The sequence below is a fragment of the Populus alba genome, chromosome 1 (assembly GCF_005239225.2).
Source record: "Populus alba chromosome 1, ASM523922v2, whole genome shotgun sequence".
Taxonomy (NCBI): domain Eukaryota; kingdom Viridiplantae; phylum Streptophyta; class Magnoliopsida; order Malpighiales; family Salicaceae; genus Populus; species Populus alba.
This window is the reverse complement of record NC_133284.1, coordinates 36,336,610-36,353,800: the sequence shown is the minus strand read 5'-3', so window position 1 is coordinate 36,353,800 and position 17,191 is coordinate 36,336,610. Positions and strand designations below refer to the sequence as shown.

The 17,191-nt window shown below is 30.3% G+C and overlaps 1 protein-coding gene across 1 annotated transcript; it reads left to right on the top strand.

The window, feature by feature from the left end:
• Positions 1–14,822: 14,822 nt before the first annotated feature.
• On the top strand, positions 14,823–16,966 carry LOC118055291 (omega-hydroxypalmitate O-feruloyl transferase). The gene is made up of 3 exons (XM_035067143.2): positions 14,823–14,978; positions 15,122–15,589; positions 15,846–16,966. The coding sequence occupies exons 1-3, from the start codon at positions 14,874–14,876 to the stop codon at positions 16,701–16,703; spliced, it is 1,431 nt and encodes a 476-aa protein (XP_034923034.1). The 5' UTR covers positions 14,823–14,873; the 3' UTR covers positions 16,704–16,966.
• The last annotated feature ends 225 nt before the right edge of the window (positions 16,967–17,191 follow it).

Genomic DNA, 17,191 nt, shown 5'->3' with positions numbered 1-17,191 from the left:
TTAACTATGTCATAAAAAATGAGCTGAAAAATTTGTTAATATTTTTTTTTCAAGTTTATTAAAATAATGAGGAATCTTACAAATTAAAAAGTTAAATGATAATAAAATTAAAAAAATAAATCTAATTTCATAAATTATCTTAAATAAAATAAATAAAAATCATAATAATATATATTAAATGTAATAAATAAAAAAGTTGAAAAATGATGAAATTAAAAAAATTATAATTTCAAAAAAATAAATAACAATAAAAAAATAAGGACTAAATTTAATAGATAAAGAATTTCAAATTAAAAAAATAATAAGATAACAACAAATAACAATCATAAAAATAAAAACCAAAGTTGATATAAAAATTAAATTAAATCAAATTCTAAGGGATGAAATTGAAAAAAAAAGATTCAAAACAAAATATATAGCAATCAAAAGTTTAAGGACTAAATTTGATATAATTAACAAATAACATGACATTTCTAAAATTTTCACAACTTCTAGAAAGTGTTTTTCGTCCAAAATAAGAAAAAACACTTTCCTGAAACCAAATCAAAATTTCATTTGATCATCTTTTGTAATGACAAACAAACATAGGAAAAGTTTGGAAAATGATTTCTAGGAAACCATTTTCTGTGGAAGCAAATGGGGCCTAAATATTTAAAATTTTATTTTTTTTAAAATTATTTTTTTAGAAATTTTTTATATTATTTTAATATACTAATACAAAAATATATTTTAAAAAATGAAAAAATACTTAAAAAAATAATTTCAAATAACTCTTTACCTAAGTTACCTAATCCTAAAAGGTTGGAGTGCAGGATGACACAGTAAAAGCCTGAAAACTATAAAAATATCCATTATTATTTTTAGATTAAAATGTATTTTCATTAATACTTTCATATTACATCTATAAAAATCATAACTTATAATTTATTGTTGAAAAATTAATCAACAAATGTCAAATCTAATTTATTCAGTAATTTGAATAACAAAAAAATTCATGAAATTTTTAAATCTAGACTTTGAGATTGATTCTCTCATGCATAAAGATGAAATGAATCATCATAATTAATAATAAAATAGATTGTATTATCAAACTTTATTGATAAAATATTCAAAAACTACTTATTAGTATAAATCTCTACCATTTAGTTGCAAATAATCACTAAGATTTTCATTCAAAATAATAAAAAAACTATGATGAATGGGAGTATAAATAACGAATATGTAACCACACATATCTATAAACATAAAATAAAACACTAATTAATATAAAATAATAGAAAAAAGAGGTTGTTGTGGCAATAGGTGAGAATCATGTATGATTTCAAAAGAATAAGTTTTTAAAAGTTTGTTTTTTTAAAAAAAATAAAAGAGATAATTTATTGATGGGAATTAAAGATCTAGAAGACCCCTTATCTTAACCACTACACTAGAAAAAAAACAAACAAAGAATTAAGATAAATGATAATAATGAATATAGAAATAGAAAAAATCATTGCATCCTCAAAATAAGTTTTAATTTTGAAATGTTAACTATTAGCAATATTTTGAAAACAATAGCTTAACATTGAGAGCAAATACACACACACACACACACACACACCATATGTATGAGGATAAGTTATGAGCATTTATTTTTTTATATAGTGTTTAAGTGACTTATTCATTGATGTATTTAATAGTTTAGGATTTATCCTAAATATACAATTACCTATGTATTGTGTGGGAAGACAAACAAAATACAGGTGGATCATTTAATTTGAAAGCCAAAGGTTGATTTTGAATTTTTACTAAGCTAATGAGAAGACAAATTAAAGAAGATGGAGATATTTGAATAAAAAAATTAGGCAATATTGCTTTGCATCTTGATTGATTTCAAACACCACCACAAGAGATTTGATTTGATTTAAATATAAGATATTTTTATTTATTATTTTTGTTGATTTTTTTTTTATCTTGTTGAACTGTCATTTTAGGCTAAATCTATTGCCACTAAAACTACTTTAGCCTCCAACATCTCTCCATTAATATAGACAAATTTATGAGAGTAACCATCTTTATTTCTCTAATAGTTTTGGGTCTCATTATCACTATACTGATTCCCACAAATCATGTTGAGCTATTGGGTTATGCTAATACTCCCCATCAAATTCTTATTTGGGATAGAGGCAAAATTTAGTTTAAAAGTAAATAAAAGCAACCTTTGACATTAATTTAATGAAGAGGCATGTTACTTGATCATTAGTGGAGATGTGTTGAGTAATGAGAAGCCAAGTGCATTTCGCTCGCGCACAAAATGATTATCCAACTTAAATATATTTACTACAAACATGAAACACAAAATTAACTGTTATATGAAGAGCACCAAGGTTGTTACAGTAGAGGATCAAAGGAAAGGTAAGTGCAATGTGAAGATCTTTTATAATAAATATCATCCATGTGAGAGGTGATATATTTTTATAATAAATGTCATTGAGTTTGGTTGCAATGTTGACTATGACTTTATACTCTACTTTAGTGCTAGATCAAAAGATGATATGTTGTTTTTTTCACACTAAGAAATAAAGATTTCCTCTAAGAAATATGCAATATTTAGTGGTGGGATAGCCTGTTTAATCCACATAAAAGAAAGCACATAAATCAATTATAGTATTGAAAGTAAAGTGTATACTTGTGTTAATAGGGCATTTGATGTATTTTAATATATGACATACCATTTTAAAATGCACGATAGTAGAAGTATACATGTATTAAGATACATAATGAAAATTGTATGAAAAATTTAGACATGTAAGTGTTAGATACTATAAAGTACCAATAAGTCCTCAAAAGTATCTTAGATCTTCCAATAAGATGTTATTTGATGAGGTTTTGGTCTTTGCTTCTATTGGTGTGCTCATGGGCTTACAATCGACCATGCTAGTTAGTTTATAGATGATAAGGGCATCAAGTGTTTCAAGTTCCCCCAAAAGCGATGAACCAGTCCCAAGTCCATCATAAATCCTAAACTTAAAAGCTAAATGAAGGTTGTAATTAGAGTAGTGGAGGATTTTGTAAGAAATATATCATCTACATAAAGAAAGAGAGAATTAATATACCAAAATTAGAATGAAAAATGAATAAATATGGGCATGCTAGGTTGAAAAAGAAACCCTATTTAAGAAGAAAAACATTAAACCAACCAAACCAAGCATAATACGCTTGTTTGAGACCATATAAAGCATTTTAAATCTTGCAAACATGTGTTGGATATTGAGAGTTAGCCATTTTTGAAGGTTATTCCATGTATATATCTTATAAAATTAAACCATATAGGAAAGCATTTTTTATGTCAACTTGACATATGGGCCATTTCTAAACAAATGTTATGGTGATAACCATACGAATAGTTCTAGGTTTGATGACTAGAGAAAAGGTCTAGATGTAGTATAACATATTGACAAGGTAATACATCTTTGTTATAACTTGAGCTTTGAGACGATCTAGTGAGTTGTTGGGTTTGAGTCTTGGCTTGAACAACCATTTAGAGCCAATAACATGTAGAAGTATGAGGAATAAATTGCCAAGTCTAATTTTTATGAAAAACCTAATGTTCCTCAACCATTATAGCCTTTCATTTGGGGTGAGCTAAGGTAAATCAAATATTATGAGGTTCACGAGGGATATTTAGCTAGAATGTGGAGGAAGATAATTTATATTTTTTTTTATTGGGTTTAACAATTCCTATTTATGAGTGGGTAACTATGGAATATGAAAAGGGTGCTTATGAAAGTTGAATTTATTAAATTTAATGATGTGAGACTATTTGAGAGGGCTCGAACTCAGGCTATAAAGAATGTGTAGCTTATTTGTACATCTCAAACTCAAGATGAGATAACCCATGCTCAAGTTGTGCCAATTGCATGTTGAACTCATGTTCAGACTTGAGCAACCAGGCTCCGTGTTGACTTGTATCTTTAGTTAGAAAATGAGAAAACATAAAAGTTTGTGAGTCTGGAGCAAATATTAGCACTGTTGGTGAAGGACTTAAACATAGTGGTGTAAGTATTGACAAATGAGTTTATACAATAGGATTAGAGTTAGTATGAGATAACCATGAATCAAATATGCTAATGACATGTTATGTAGAAGAAGTGATGTTTTGATTTCCAGTACTTTTACAAGGGAAGAATAACTCATTAAAAACCATATGGTGAGAGATAAAAAAAATTTAGCTAGAGGGATGAAAACACTTGTATCCTTTATTATTACTATAGCCTATAAAGATATAAAATATGGTTTTTGGATCAAACTTGTGTCTTTGCGTAACCCAGGCATAAGAAAAACATTTAGAAACAAAGACACGAAGTGAAGAATAATCAATGTAAGTGTCATGAACTATAAAGTATAGAGTTTTAGAATTAAAAGCAGATGCAAGCAACTGATTAATAGTTAGACAACAACAATTAAAGCTTTTACTTGTAAAAATAGAAGGGCATCACTTTGAAATAACATAGTCATACCTAGTTTCTGTATTATTATATATCAGCTTTTAGTCATATCGATTTATTTTAGAGTATATGGACACGATATTTGATAAATGATACCAATAGAAAAAAAATAAGATGATAGATTGGATTCCTCTATTAGAGTGAAATCTTGATTTGTTTATTGAATTATATGGTAATGTATTGTTCAAAAGTGAAATAAGCATTTACAAATCAAAGTTACGTTGTAAGAGAAGGTCATCTAAAATATTTAAAAGTCATTTTTTCTAAGTATAATCCAATTATACTTAGAAAAGTCATCTACCAAGCATGTATAATATTTAAATTTCCCAATTAGTAAAATAAAAAAAGGTCCATGTAAGTCACAATGATTTTTTTTTAAAATACCAAAACACAAATGTTTAGAATAAGAAAACAATAATCTACTAGGCTTTCTAAACTAATAACTATCACAAATATGTTTAAGTTTTACAACGCCTATAACATTAATCAAGCATTTATTTTTTAATAACTGTAAAACATAAAAATAAAAATGTCCTAAGTATTGATGCCAAACATTTGTTGAGCTAAATTTGAATTGATGAGAAAAGTAGAGCTTTGACAAAATGGAAAGAACATATATCTCACTTATGCGCTTTCTTGTGATCATTAGTTATCCTGTTTGTTGTTAATTAATACAAAAGTACATGTTAAAGGATTCATAATTAACAGGAAATTAAGTTGTTAACTAGCTTACAAAGGGAAAATATTTTATAAGTTAGTAACTAACATGATATTGTAAAGAGGTAATGTATTATTATTTTTTGCTTAATGCTAGAATTTCAAAACCAAATATTAGTAGAGAAGATCTATCACAAATAAGAATTGAATCTATATCGAATTAGTTATGAAATTAGTTAACATATTTGACTTACCTTTCATATAGATGGAGGCTTATGTGTCTAAGGTCCACTCTGTTTTAGTGATAGTAGAGAAGATCTATCACCAATAAGAACTAAATCTATATCAAATTAGTTGTGAAATTGGTTAATATATCTAACTTACCTTTTATATGTATGGAGGCTTATATGTCTAAGGTTCACTCTATTTTAGTAATGGTGTTATTAAAGGTGAGAGTTATAAGAGCTTGCGGTATGTTATTGATTAGTACTTAAAAGTGCATATTTATCAACGTTTTATATCATCATTTTGCACTTAAAGTATTAATAACTCCTTAACTAAATCATGTTTTATAATAACAAGTCTAATACTATAAAATGTCCTAATATATGGTAAATGTTCATCTTAAATGGAGGCCTATCACATAAATCAAAGGATTGATTGATGAATTCAACTACTGAAATTTGTGAAGATAAAGAGAGGGTGAAACCTAGAAAAGAGATGTTGGTGCAGTCCAAATTGAAACACTGTACGGTAATTGGGTCATATCTCGAGTTCTAGATGTCCAAATGACCTTAAATTTTTACATAGATTCAGTAAGACATAGGCCTACAACTTTCATGTTTTCATCAAGATCTAAGAAGGCCGTTTTCAAGTCCAAATTATAGCAACAATGGAGAAGTCTGAATCTGTTCTGCAACCCAAACACTGTTCAGTGTTTGACCCATATCTGGAGTTCTAGAAGTTCAAACGACCTCCATTTTTTTTCCTGGAAAGCTGAGTCAATTTCCTACAACTTTCATGTTTTCCAGTGGACCCAGTTTAAATGGTAACATTTTTGTTTTATTCAGACAAGAAGATAAGGATTTTCACCAAGTCAAAAGTTGGCCACCCACTCAACAATTATTTATCAAATCAATAATTCTGAATTTTGGCATATAAAAAGAGGCATTTGCCATGCATTTGGGGGTTGGGTTGTTCAGATCAAGTTCATGCTCTTTATTTCTCTCTTTATATTTTTTTTGTAATTCTTAAGTTTTGCTTTCATTAATATCTTGTTTATGCTTTTCATTTCCTTTCTTTTCCTTAGTTAACTTGTATCTTATTTATGTTCTTGTTTTGTTTATTTATGTTTCTCTTCTTCATTATGTTTATCTAAGTTTATTATGTCAATGTGAAAAGGTTACACTAATGGTGTAAGAATAAATATAATGTAAACTCAACATGGACCTTAATGTTTAATATTAACATGTCTTATCTTTTTATCTTACTAATTCTTAATACCTTGCTTGTTAAATGGTTAATCTAGATTTGTTTTGTATAACACTTGGTACAACAAATGCTTGACACTCTCATAGCCCAACCGTATGGTATTACCTACACCTAGGCTATGAAAGGAACTTGATTTGTTAACATCAGTTAACATCATGAATTCTTGACAATATTTAAAAGTTTGGTGTTTTGTAAATAAGATAATTAATATGATCATGTTAATAATTTATAATGAGCTATTAATGGGAAATCATCCGATTGGAACTTCCTTTGTGTGTGGTTTCCAATTGAATAATAAGAGTTTATATTATACTTGTTTGAAATACCATTAGTTGATCCTCTAACCTTGACATTTGTTTTTATCATTGTTTAATCCTTACATTAATCTTTCATCTCAAAGTTCTCATTAATTTCTTCATCTTCTTCTTTTACTACTACTACTACTACTACTACTACTACTACTACTACTATTATTTACATTCTTTTTATATTATATAATATATCTCTTTGATCTTTTCATAAACTCAGTATATAGGCTCGAAACTTGTGACCCGATCTTTTAGATCATTCTCAGGTATAACAACACCACGTATTGAGTATTATTATTATTGTTGTTGTTGTTGTTATTACTATTACTATTACTATTACTGCTATTATTTTTGTTATTGTTATTGTTGTTGTTGTTGTTGTTGTTGTTGTCTTGTTATTTATAATTTATACAATTAACCTCTTTGTAGTTCGACCCCGGTCTTGCCGAGTTATTTATTACTTCGACACTCCTGCACTTGGGAGAAGACATCAATCTTTTGGTCGTGTCAGTTATCATACTAAGTTGCCTTTTGGGCCACCCATCGATATATTTTTATAATATGTCCCACAATGCTGTAATACTAAGATTTTTCTTCATGGTAAAGATCTCATGGTACAAGGGTTGTATGAAATTCACCAAGTGGTGAAGGGTATCTTCGTTAAAAGCCTAAAGTGGGCTAGCAAAATAAGAATGATTTCATTATTTTGGTTGTTGTGCTTGAATTCTCTCTTAGTTAATATGAATTTAGTTTATCATCATGATAGGTTGAGGAGAATTGCTGGAAGCTTTTTTGTTTTTTCCCATTAAAAATCATTTGAGGAGTAAAAGAGTTTGTCATTTTTATAACTAGAGAACCAATCACATCACTAATCAAGACTTTAGAGTTATGAGACTAGCTCAATGTAAGATGGCTTTGGTGCTTTTAAGCATGGTAGTGGTGGGAGTTTCATATCAAGAGTCAAGGCTAGTGTGAAGAAAAAAAAAATTCTTTGCCTGTGATAAGTTTCCCGATAGTTGTAAGACTAACACATAGACCCTTGAAAGTGTGAATATGTTCTTTAATGGTTTTGTCATCTTTCTTGCAAAAACATGTTACATGTTCTCTTAAGTGTGAATTCATGTTCTTTTGAATCTTCTGTATATATATTATTGAGTACGACCCAAATAGAATGAGTTGTGTCTAAGCCAATATAGAAACTAAATGTTTCTTTAGAGAGCGTTCTAATTATCCATCTATAAAGAATATGATTCACTTTTCGCCAGACAATGTCTGCTTCAATTAATCTTGATGAAAAAATTTTGCATTTATAACAAGATCTTTATTAGTAAGATGATTGACTGGTTTTTGGATTTCTGCAAGAGCCAAGGCTTGTTCATGCCATAAAAGATAATTTGTATGACTGAGTTTGAGGTGTAATAAAGTTGCTAAAATTAAGAGATAGTGAAGTCATGGTTGAAGAGAGCTACTGGGTTGTGTCATGTGTTTGCACTGGCTCTGATACCAAGAAGAAAAACTAAAAACAATAGAAATGTTTGAATAAAAAAATTATTTTCTTATGATTTAAAAAATGTGAAAACTTAGCAGTAATGTTAAACTAATAAAGGACTTCAATTTAAACATAAAAACATGGTAGCTTATTGTGTGAAATCTATGTGCAATACTGTTTTGCATCTTGATTGATTTCAAACACCACCAAAGGTGATTTGATTTGAATATAAGATATGCTTATTTAGCATTTTTTTTAGAGTTTTTTTTTTTTGGTTGAACTACCATATTGGGTTAAGTCTGTTGCCATTAAAAACCATTTATCCTTCAACATCTCTCCACTAATATAGGTAGATTTATAGGAGTAACCATCCTTATTTATTTAATAGTTTTGGATCTCTTTATTACTCCATTGATTCCCACAAATCATGCTAAGATGTTGGGTTGTACTAATAAAATGATCACGAAATATTACTATAGTTAAAGGACATGTTTTCTAGACCAAAATTGATTTAAGATATAAATATTTCATTTGAATTTGTGTTGAAGATAAAATTTTGTTTTCTCATCCTTATAAAAAGAAATATGGTTTAATAAAATGCACTATATAAATAGAGTATTAATGCATTTTGCGACAACTTAGATTTTTTTAATTGTAAAATTGTATTTTTGAGCTTTCATTTGTGGTTTAAAACAATGTTGATAATGTTAAAAAGAAAGAGATGGTGATTAATAAGTGAATGAAATTGGTGAATATGATAAAAATAGTTATGATTGAGGTATTATAACGATGATGATAATTGTGATTATAATAATGAAGTGTTGAGACCTTGACAATGCAAATCAAATAGACATGATATGTTTTTGGGTTCCCTCACATTTTTGAAGGGTTTATCATTTAATATTATCTTGCTTTCATGATTTAACTAGCTTGCTAAATTGTAATTGTAAAATTTTTATTATAAGACATGTTTTGATTTTGCTTGATTAAAAAAAAAAAAAACATTATTTGGTTATGGAGGGTTTGATTGAAAATGAGGTTTCACCTGCGGTTCACCTTGTATTTCTCAATGAATTTTTTTATGTTTTTCACCTGGAAACTGAGGTGATGGTAATGATTTGATAAACCAAACAAGCATGTAATGTGTTTGATAAAGAAAGAGAAAAGAAGAACCATATTTGTTAAGTAATGGTGATGGTAATAATAGCGATCGTGGTGGTTTTATGACTTGACTTTTATTTGTCATGTTTATAGCATCCATTTAAAGAATGCTTTTTTTATGATAATGAGAACGACTTTTAAAAGGATTGCAGGAATGATGATGTTTTTTTTTTTTTTTTGTTATCTTGCACCTCATTCTTACCCACTTCAATCTCACATTGGAGTTGTCTATACATTATAAGAGATACAAGTGATGGTGTTCATGAAGGATATGAGTAATTATTTTCAGTTGAGTTTGTTTTTTACCTATAAAAATAACAAACTAAAATTTTATAAAATACAAAAAATAAAACCAAAATTGAGTTGAAACCGGGTCAAACTGACCAGTTTCAGTTCGGTTTGGTTCAATTATTTTATATTAAAAACCAAAACCCAACCCATCGATTTCGATTCGGTTTCAGTTCAATTTGATTATTTTATATTAAAAACCAAAACTTATATTATTTTTTGGCTTTTTTTTTAGTTTTTAATGGGTTTTATGATGGGCTTGGTTTTGGTTTGGTTCGGTTTTTTTTGTTTAGTTGTTTTATATTTTTTTTAACTAAATTAGTTCGGTTCGGTTGAGGTTTTTTGGTTTCAAACTTATGAAAATGAAACCAAATCGAATATTTTTTTAAATATTCTAATTAGTTTAATCAATTTTTTTCATGGTTCGGTTTTTTTGGATATTTTTTTTTATCAATTTAATTGGGTTTTCAATTTTTTTTGCTCAGCTCTAATAACATAGCCACCTATTATGGAAGATGTAGAGTTCTTAATTGCTATTGCATGACCAAAATAGCCTATTTGAGCATTTTATTTGTTGTGCTAACCGCTGGAAATCTAAAGAAGCTAATATAACATATGTGTAGGGAAGGTATATGCCCTTTCCATGCCCTCAAGTTTCTTGATTATTAGTTATGGAAAAAATAAAAAAATAGGTGAAGGAAAATAGAATTGAATTGACTTTTATTATAAGTTTCATGACACCACTAATGAGATTTAAGAAAATCCATAAATGTTAAGATCATTCTAAATTTAATATTCAGGCTAAAAAATTGAAGATGAGTCATTGGACTTGAATATTATTGAAAATTACAAGCATTTATTAAACAAGTTCCTTTTTAGATTTAGAGGACTTTTCAATACTTAAATTAATATAAATACATAAGAAATAAAGCCTAGGATACAACATATTGTATAAGCTTATAGAAATGTTGTGAAGAGAATGATATAAATATGGATTGATAATTATAAAAATTACTACTTGTAAAGGGAGAATTTATAAAGTTAGAATTTATCTTATCTTATGGTTCATAAACTTTTATATTGTAACGAATCATGTCAACTTGTATAAAGATAAATGTAAAATAAGAAAAATATGGTGGTACATGAGTTAATAACATTATTTGAGGTAACTTAGTTGTTAAATATTAAGTGAAAATGATGTCAACATGGAAACCACCCATATGGTATCAGCATTTTAACATCGTTATATAGGCCAATTATGACAGGAGGATATCTGAGCATTTAATGCTAAATATACATAGCTAACTTGTGTCCTTGGATTAGTTTGTCTTTTAAAGACTATGCGGAATGTATTTGTCTGTTGAAAGTGTTGTTATAGTTATTTTTTAAAATATTTTTTATACCGAAATGTATCAAAAATAATTTTTTTATTTTTTAAAAAATTATTTTTAAGATCAGCACATAAAATAATTTAAAAAAATAATTTTTACAAAAAATTGAATAAGATCAGACGCTGGTTAACCAGAGGCCATTAATTTTTAGGCCTGGAAATAGCTTTATATCACAAGCCTGGTTCTTAGGGTCATAAATCCCGAACCCATCCGTTGTTTTGCATAAAATGTTGATGAGCGTGACTCGATTCATGCTTTTCTTAATCCTCCTGCTGGGTTTTTTTTTTTTTTTTTTCCATTTATTTTGTGAAAAAAACCAAGGAAAACAAAAGAAGCCATAAATGGAACTACCCTTGTAAAAATTACACAGCATATATATGGAGAGAGTTACTTTTCCAGGGATGGATTCAACGGTTCTTCTTGGCCTATGACTGGGAAGGTTGCAAATTAATGACCCATGTACGCCGATTAAACTGGTGTCTCCTCCGGGAAAAGCAACGGAAAAAATTAAGACATCAAAATAGAACCGAAACAAGCAATAGAGCATTGACCCCATCCTTGAAAAAAATTAGTACGCGCATCTTTCATGAGGCTTTAGGAGCATTAATGACGAAACAATGGCAGGAAGCATTGAACTCTTCAGTTGGCCTTTGTGCATCCTAAAGTTTTTTTGGGCAAAACACCCCATTTCTCGTCATTAATTGAAGAGTGATTCCGAGAAGTCTTGTAGATTTTCTAATTATAAAGTTCTTGGTGAGTGTGCCATGATGAGAATATTAACTAATTGGGATGCTAATAATAAATCTGAGTATGCATTGAGATTTGGATTCCAGCTAAATTATTTCACTTGTACCACAAACCAACCCAAAGCTTTAGTATAGTTTGATTTATAGCTTTGAATTCTGGTATGATCCGACGGATCGATTCAGAACTGGAACAAGATCGGGTTGAAGAAAAAATAAAATAAAAAAAAACTTGGTGTGATCCGGTGGGTTAACCTGGTGACCCGGTTGACTCAGTAAGATTCGATCAAAAACCCGGTTACAACCAGTTGACTTTTATTTTTTATTTTTACCTAAAACGACGTCGTTTTAATTTTTTTAGGAAAAAGAATTGACTTGGCCGATCCGGTGACCTGGTCAAAATCCGAAACCTTGGCTTTAGATCGGTACAAGTTTGAAAACTATGATTTGATTCAGGTAAATCATTTTTTTTTTTAAATTAAACCTAATTTTTTACATGGTGGATCCAATCATGTTAAATTTAATGGTTGTGGATTCAAGCATTGTTCAAGTTGCGATACATAACCTTCAACTTAGCGTAAAAAACCAAACGCAGAAGATTATCAATGTAAATTATCCTGTTAATTTAAATGGATATTAATAGTCTTTAGTATTTATTTTTTTTAGATGGATTAGTAAATGGATATACGCTTTATGAATATTAAAAAAATTTAATATTTTTTTTATAAAATACATTAGTTTAAATTTAAATGAAATATTTTAAGATTCAACCATGAAATATTTATTCTCGATGTGAGAATTTGGTTTGAGATATCATTAGTAAAATGAATAATTGTTGGCCCAACACATTTTCTAGAACAAGTCAACTTCTCATCGTACATGAAATCTTGTAAACATGGAATTGTAATTTTCTTAATCATATATGCTCGTCAAATTAAGGAACAAAAGCCAAGCAACCGGACATTTCACCCTTGACTATAAATACAAAAGGAAAAGAAGCGAGAGCTGTTCAAGTTTAGTCTTTCTTGTTGGTCTAATCATGAATCCTTTCAAGTAAACGACAATAGTGTACCAGCTCAGGATTGATTGCTACTTCTAACGAATTTGGTAAACAAAAAAACCAACGTTTAGGGTTTGCTCAACTCAAGCAATGAATTATTCAAAGTCTTGTTAAACAAAGACAGGCTAGCCATGTAACTACTTGTTTGATTCCGACACTCCATGCCTTGTGTTATTTGACACGTGAAGCAATTGACTATGTGATATGCAACTTTTCTCAAGACAGATTTAAACTTCAGGTTGGTTGTGTTTAAGAGGGTTTTTAAGAAGAGGGATGGATTAGTACAACAATATTAATTACAATCGTGATATTCTCATGGTAATCTACAAACGACAATACAAAGGAGAGATTTTCAATTTTTGTTATTAAAAGTCATATCTTATTCGTGGCAATAAAGGCATCCTCTCCTCACATTCTCATGGTTAGCTGGAAAATGTAATAAGCATGATCATCAGTAAAAGAGTTAACGATATCTTTGTCACAAAGTTTTTCTGTGTTTTGGAAGACTAATTAGGGCTTGCATTACTTCCAACGGAATCGAAAAAATTGCCCTTTTTATTGGTGTTAATTACATATAATTTATAATATATTACATTTAACCTTCTTACTTTATCTTTTTTTTTTTTATTATTATTATTATTTATGTGGGTTTCTGGGTTAATTTACACACATCTCGACTAATCTCATGGATCCTGAAGTTAACGATCCTGTAAGTCTACAATGATCATCACATTAACAACCACATGATTCGAACATGAAATTATCAAGAAAACAAATTTTTGGTCCCAAACTCTTACCACTAAACCACCCACTAGATAATTTTTCTTATTTTATCCTTGATGTTAAAAAGTATGATATGTTTTATTTTAAATATTTTAAAAATATTGCAAAACATAAGTCTCTCTATACTTATAACTATATATAAAAATAGCTATATATGAAAAGAATGGATCTTCAAAAGAAATTCTTAACTAATTTTACTCTTGATAAAGCACTAACACTATACCATATCTCAATTATAATATGTAAATACTGCCCAGCCTTCAATTAAAAAGGCCAATATAAATGCAATTCTTAAAGAAATTATTAATATCCTTTATTGAAAATACATACCAAATTTTTTTTTCTCCGATCATTATTGAAATTTTAACTATTTTCTCTCTTTTATTAACACAACAATATCCTTCAAAATGAGTTTTTACACTCTTAGAAATAATTATTGTATCTCCTTTCATATCAAATGCCACCTAAGATTTAACCTAAATTAATCTAGTGAAGAGTTTGAGATAATGATTATGAGAATTTACCAATATTTCCACAAAGTAGATCATAAAACAAGAGAAATAATTATTAAAACCATGTGGGGTTTTCTATCCTAGATTAGGTGGTGTAGAACCAATGTGAGTGATAAGTGCATCCAAATTAGCTTACAGCTTTCAATTAGTGAAAAGTCATGGTGGAGAAGATGTAACGAATGAATATAATATGAAGAGGATGAAGCAAGAAAATTTGGGATGCCAACCCCACCAACCCAGCCCAAACACTGGCCAATCTGGTGGCGGTGGTCCCATGATCAGTGGCCAACCCTCACCCGTAAGACAAAAAAAATCTGTCAAAAATGCATCATCAGCATGAACCAAAACATTTTCCTGGAAAATTCAACATCAGTTGCTTAAAGCCAATCCCATCCCTCCAATCAAACATCGAAACATGTCCTTTCTATTTTTTCGTACTTAAACAAGTAACTCAGCCTCCGTGGGGCCACCCTCCTTCCATATATATATATCTCCCTGACAGCATGGTTTCCAGCACAATCCTCATTTTTTTTTTAATTTCAGGAACTGGGATTTCTTGTACCGGACTTCTGACCATTTCTTCAGCTACTTCCTCAGGAATTCACATGGTTTGCTTGGCTCTTTTTTTCCTCTAATAACGTTTGCATTTACAGTAACTACTGAAAGTGAACCATGTGTTCCTGTTATAAACTTGCTGCTTTTATCCTTCACTGCACATTAATGTTCTTTTTCATGGTTTTGTTGTGTTCAGGGTATAGAGGCTGAAAAGTTTTCTGCAATGGAGTACTCTAATGGCAATGTATTTCAACTAGTTGTGAAACAAGGAGAGCCAACTCTTGTTCCTCCAGCCGAGGAGACAGAGAAGGGTCTTTACTTTCTCTCCAACCTTGACCAAAACATTGCGGTGATTGTGCGTACAATCTACTGCTTCAAGTCAGAAGAGAAAGGAAATGAAAATGCTGGAGAGGTGATCAAGAACGCCTTGAAAAAGGTTCTTGTGCACTACTATCCTCTCGCCGGAAGGCTAACAATAAGCCCAGAGGCAAAGCTTATTATAAATTGCACTGGAGAAGGTGCTGTTTTTGTTGAGGCTGAAGCAAACTGTGCACTGGAAGAGATTGGTGACATAACAAAGCCCGATCCAGAGACTCTTGGGAAGCTGGTTTATAACATTCCTGATGCAAAGAACATACTGGAGATGCCTCCTTTGGTGGCTCAGGTTTTAGAACTTCTCCAAATTATGTTTTTCAAGTTTGTTTATTTTTCGGCTACATTGCTTGTAAATTGTGGACTAATACTTTTAGATCGAAATTGTACGTTCAGACATGTACTAGATATTTTTAGGTGTTTGTCTTGAGTTTCATTCATCATCCTCAAAGATTAAATAGCACAATGATCGTTTGCCTCCAATTATTTTAAATTCTGAGACATTAACTTCAATATGGTCTAAGGTGCTAATTAACTCCATGTTCCAGGTCACCAAGTTCACATGTGGAGGATTTGCACTAGGATTGTGCATGAATCATTGTATGTTTGATGGCATTGGTGCTATGGAATTTGTGAACTCATGGGGTGAAACAGCCAGAGGTTTGCCACTCTGTGTCCCTCCATTCATTGACAGAAGCATACTTAAAGCCCGGAACCCTCCACAGATTGAGTACCCCCACCAAGAATTCGCCGAGATAGAAGACAAGTCCAGCACAAATGACCTTTACAAAGATGAAATGCTCTACAGCTCCTTCTGTTTCGATTCTGAAATGCTTGAAAAGATCAAGATGAAAGCCATGGAAGATGGGGTTCTTGGAAAGTGCACTTCTTTTGAAGGGCTCTCAGCTTTTGTATGGAGAGCTCGAACCAAGGCACTCAAAATGCTGCCTGATCAACAAACAAAGCTCCTATTTGCTGTCGATGGAAGGCCAAAATTTAAACCCCCCCTACCAAAAGGGTACTTCGGAAATGGAATTGTGTTGACCAATTCAATGTGCCAAGCAGGTGAACTACTAGACAGGCCACTATCACATGCAGTGGGGCTTGTTCAAGATGCAATTAAAATGGTCACAGACAGTTACATGAGATCTGCTATGGATTATTTTGAAGCAACAAGAGTTAGGCCTTCTCTGGCTTCAACTCTACTGATAACAACTTGGTCTAGGCTATCTTTCTACACTACAGATTTTGGGTGGGGAGAGCCAGTTCTATCCGGGCCAGTGGCATTACCAGAGAAGGAAGTCATCCTGTTCCTATCTCATGGCAAAGAGAGAAAAAGCATAAATGTGCTTCTGGGTCTGCCAGCTTTAGCCATGAAGACTTTTCAAGAAATGATACAGATTTAGAGATCATTTCACGTTTATTTGTATGTTCTTTTTATTTTTCACCATGGTGGCTGTATCGTGCTTGTCCTACACTGTTGTTTAATCAACTGAATTGATTATTGTTCCTAAAAGTCCTTGTTAGAATTAGAGGTGAATTTATGTTCTTGAACCTAGAGTTTACCTCATTTGCCAGGTCATGCCCATCGGAATTTGTGTTGGCAACATTCTTATATCTATGTGCTTGTGGTTGATATTAAGATTTAATAAAAAATTCTATTCAATTTGGTTTGTGTGTGTGAGACTTTCACATTTGAATGTGAACTAGATTGTACAATCATGTTATACTCAATTATGCTCTGAGATTAAAATGTCATCACTAACATACCGTTTATGGCAACTATTGTTGATGGGTATGGATTTGCGATCCAGAGTTCCAGACCAGGGAACTTGGTCTGCATTATTGGACATGTAAAATAGGCAGGGATCTCAACAACTAAATAAAAAGAGTT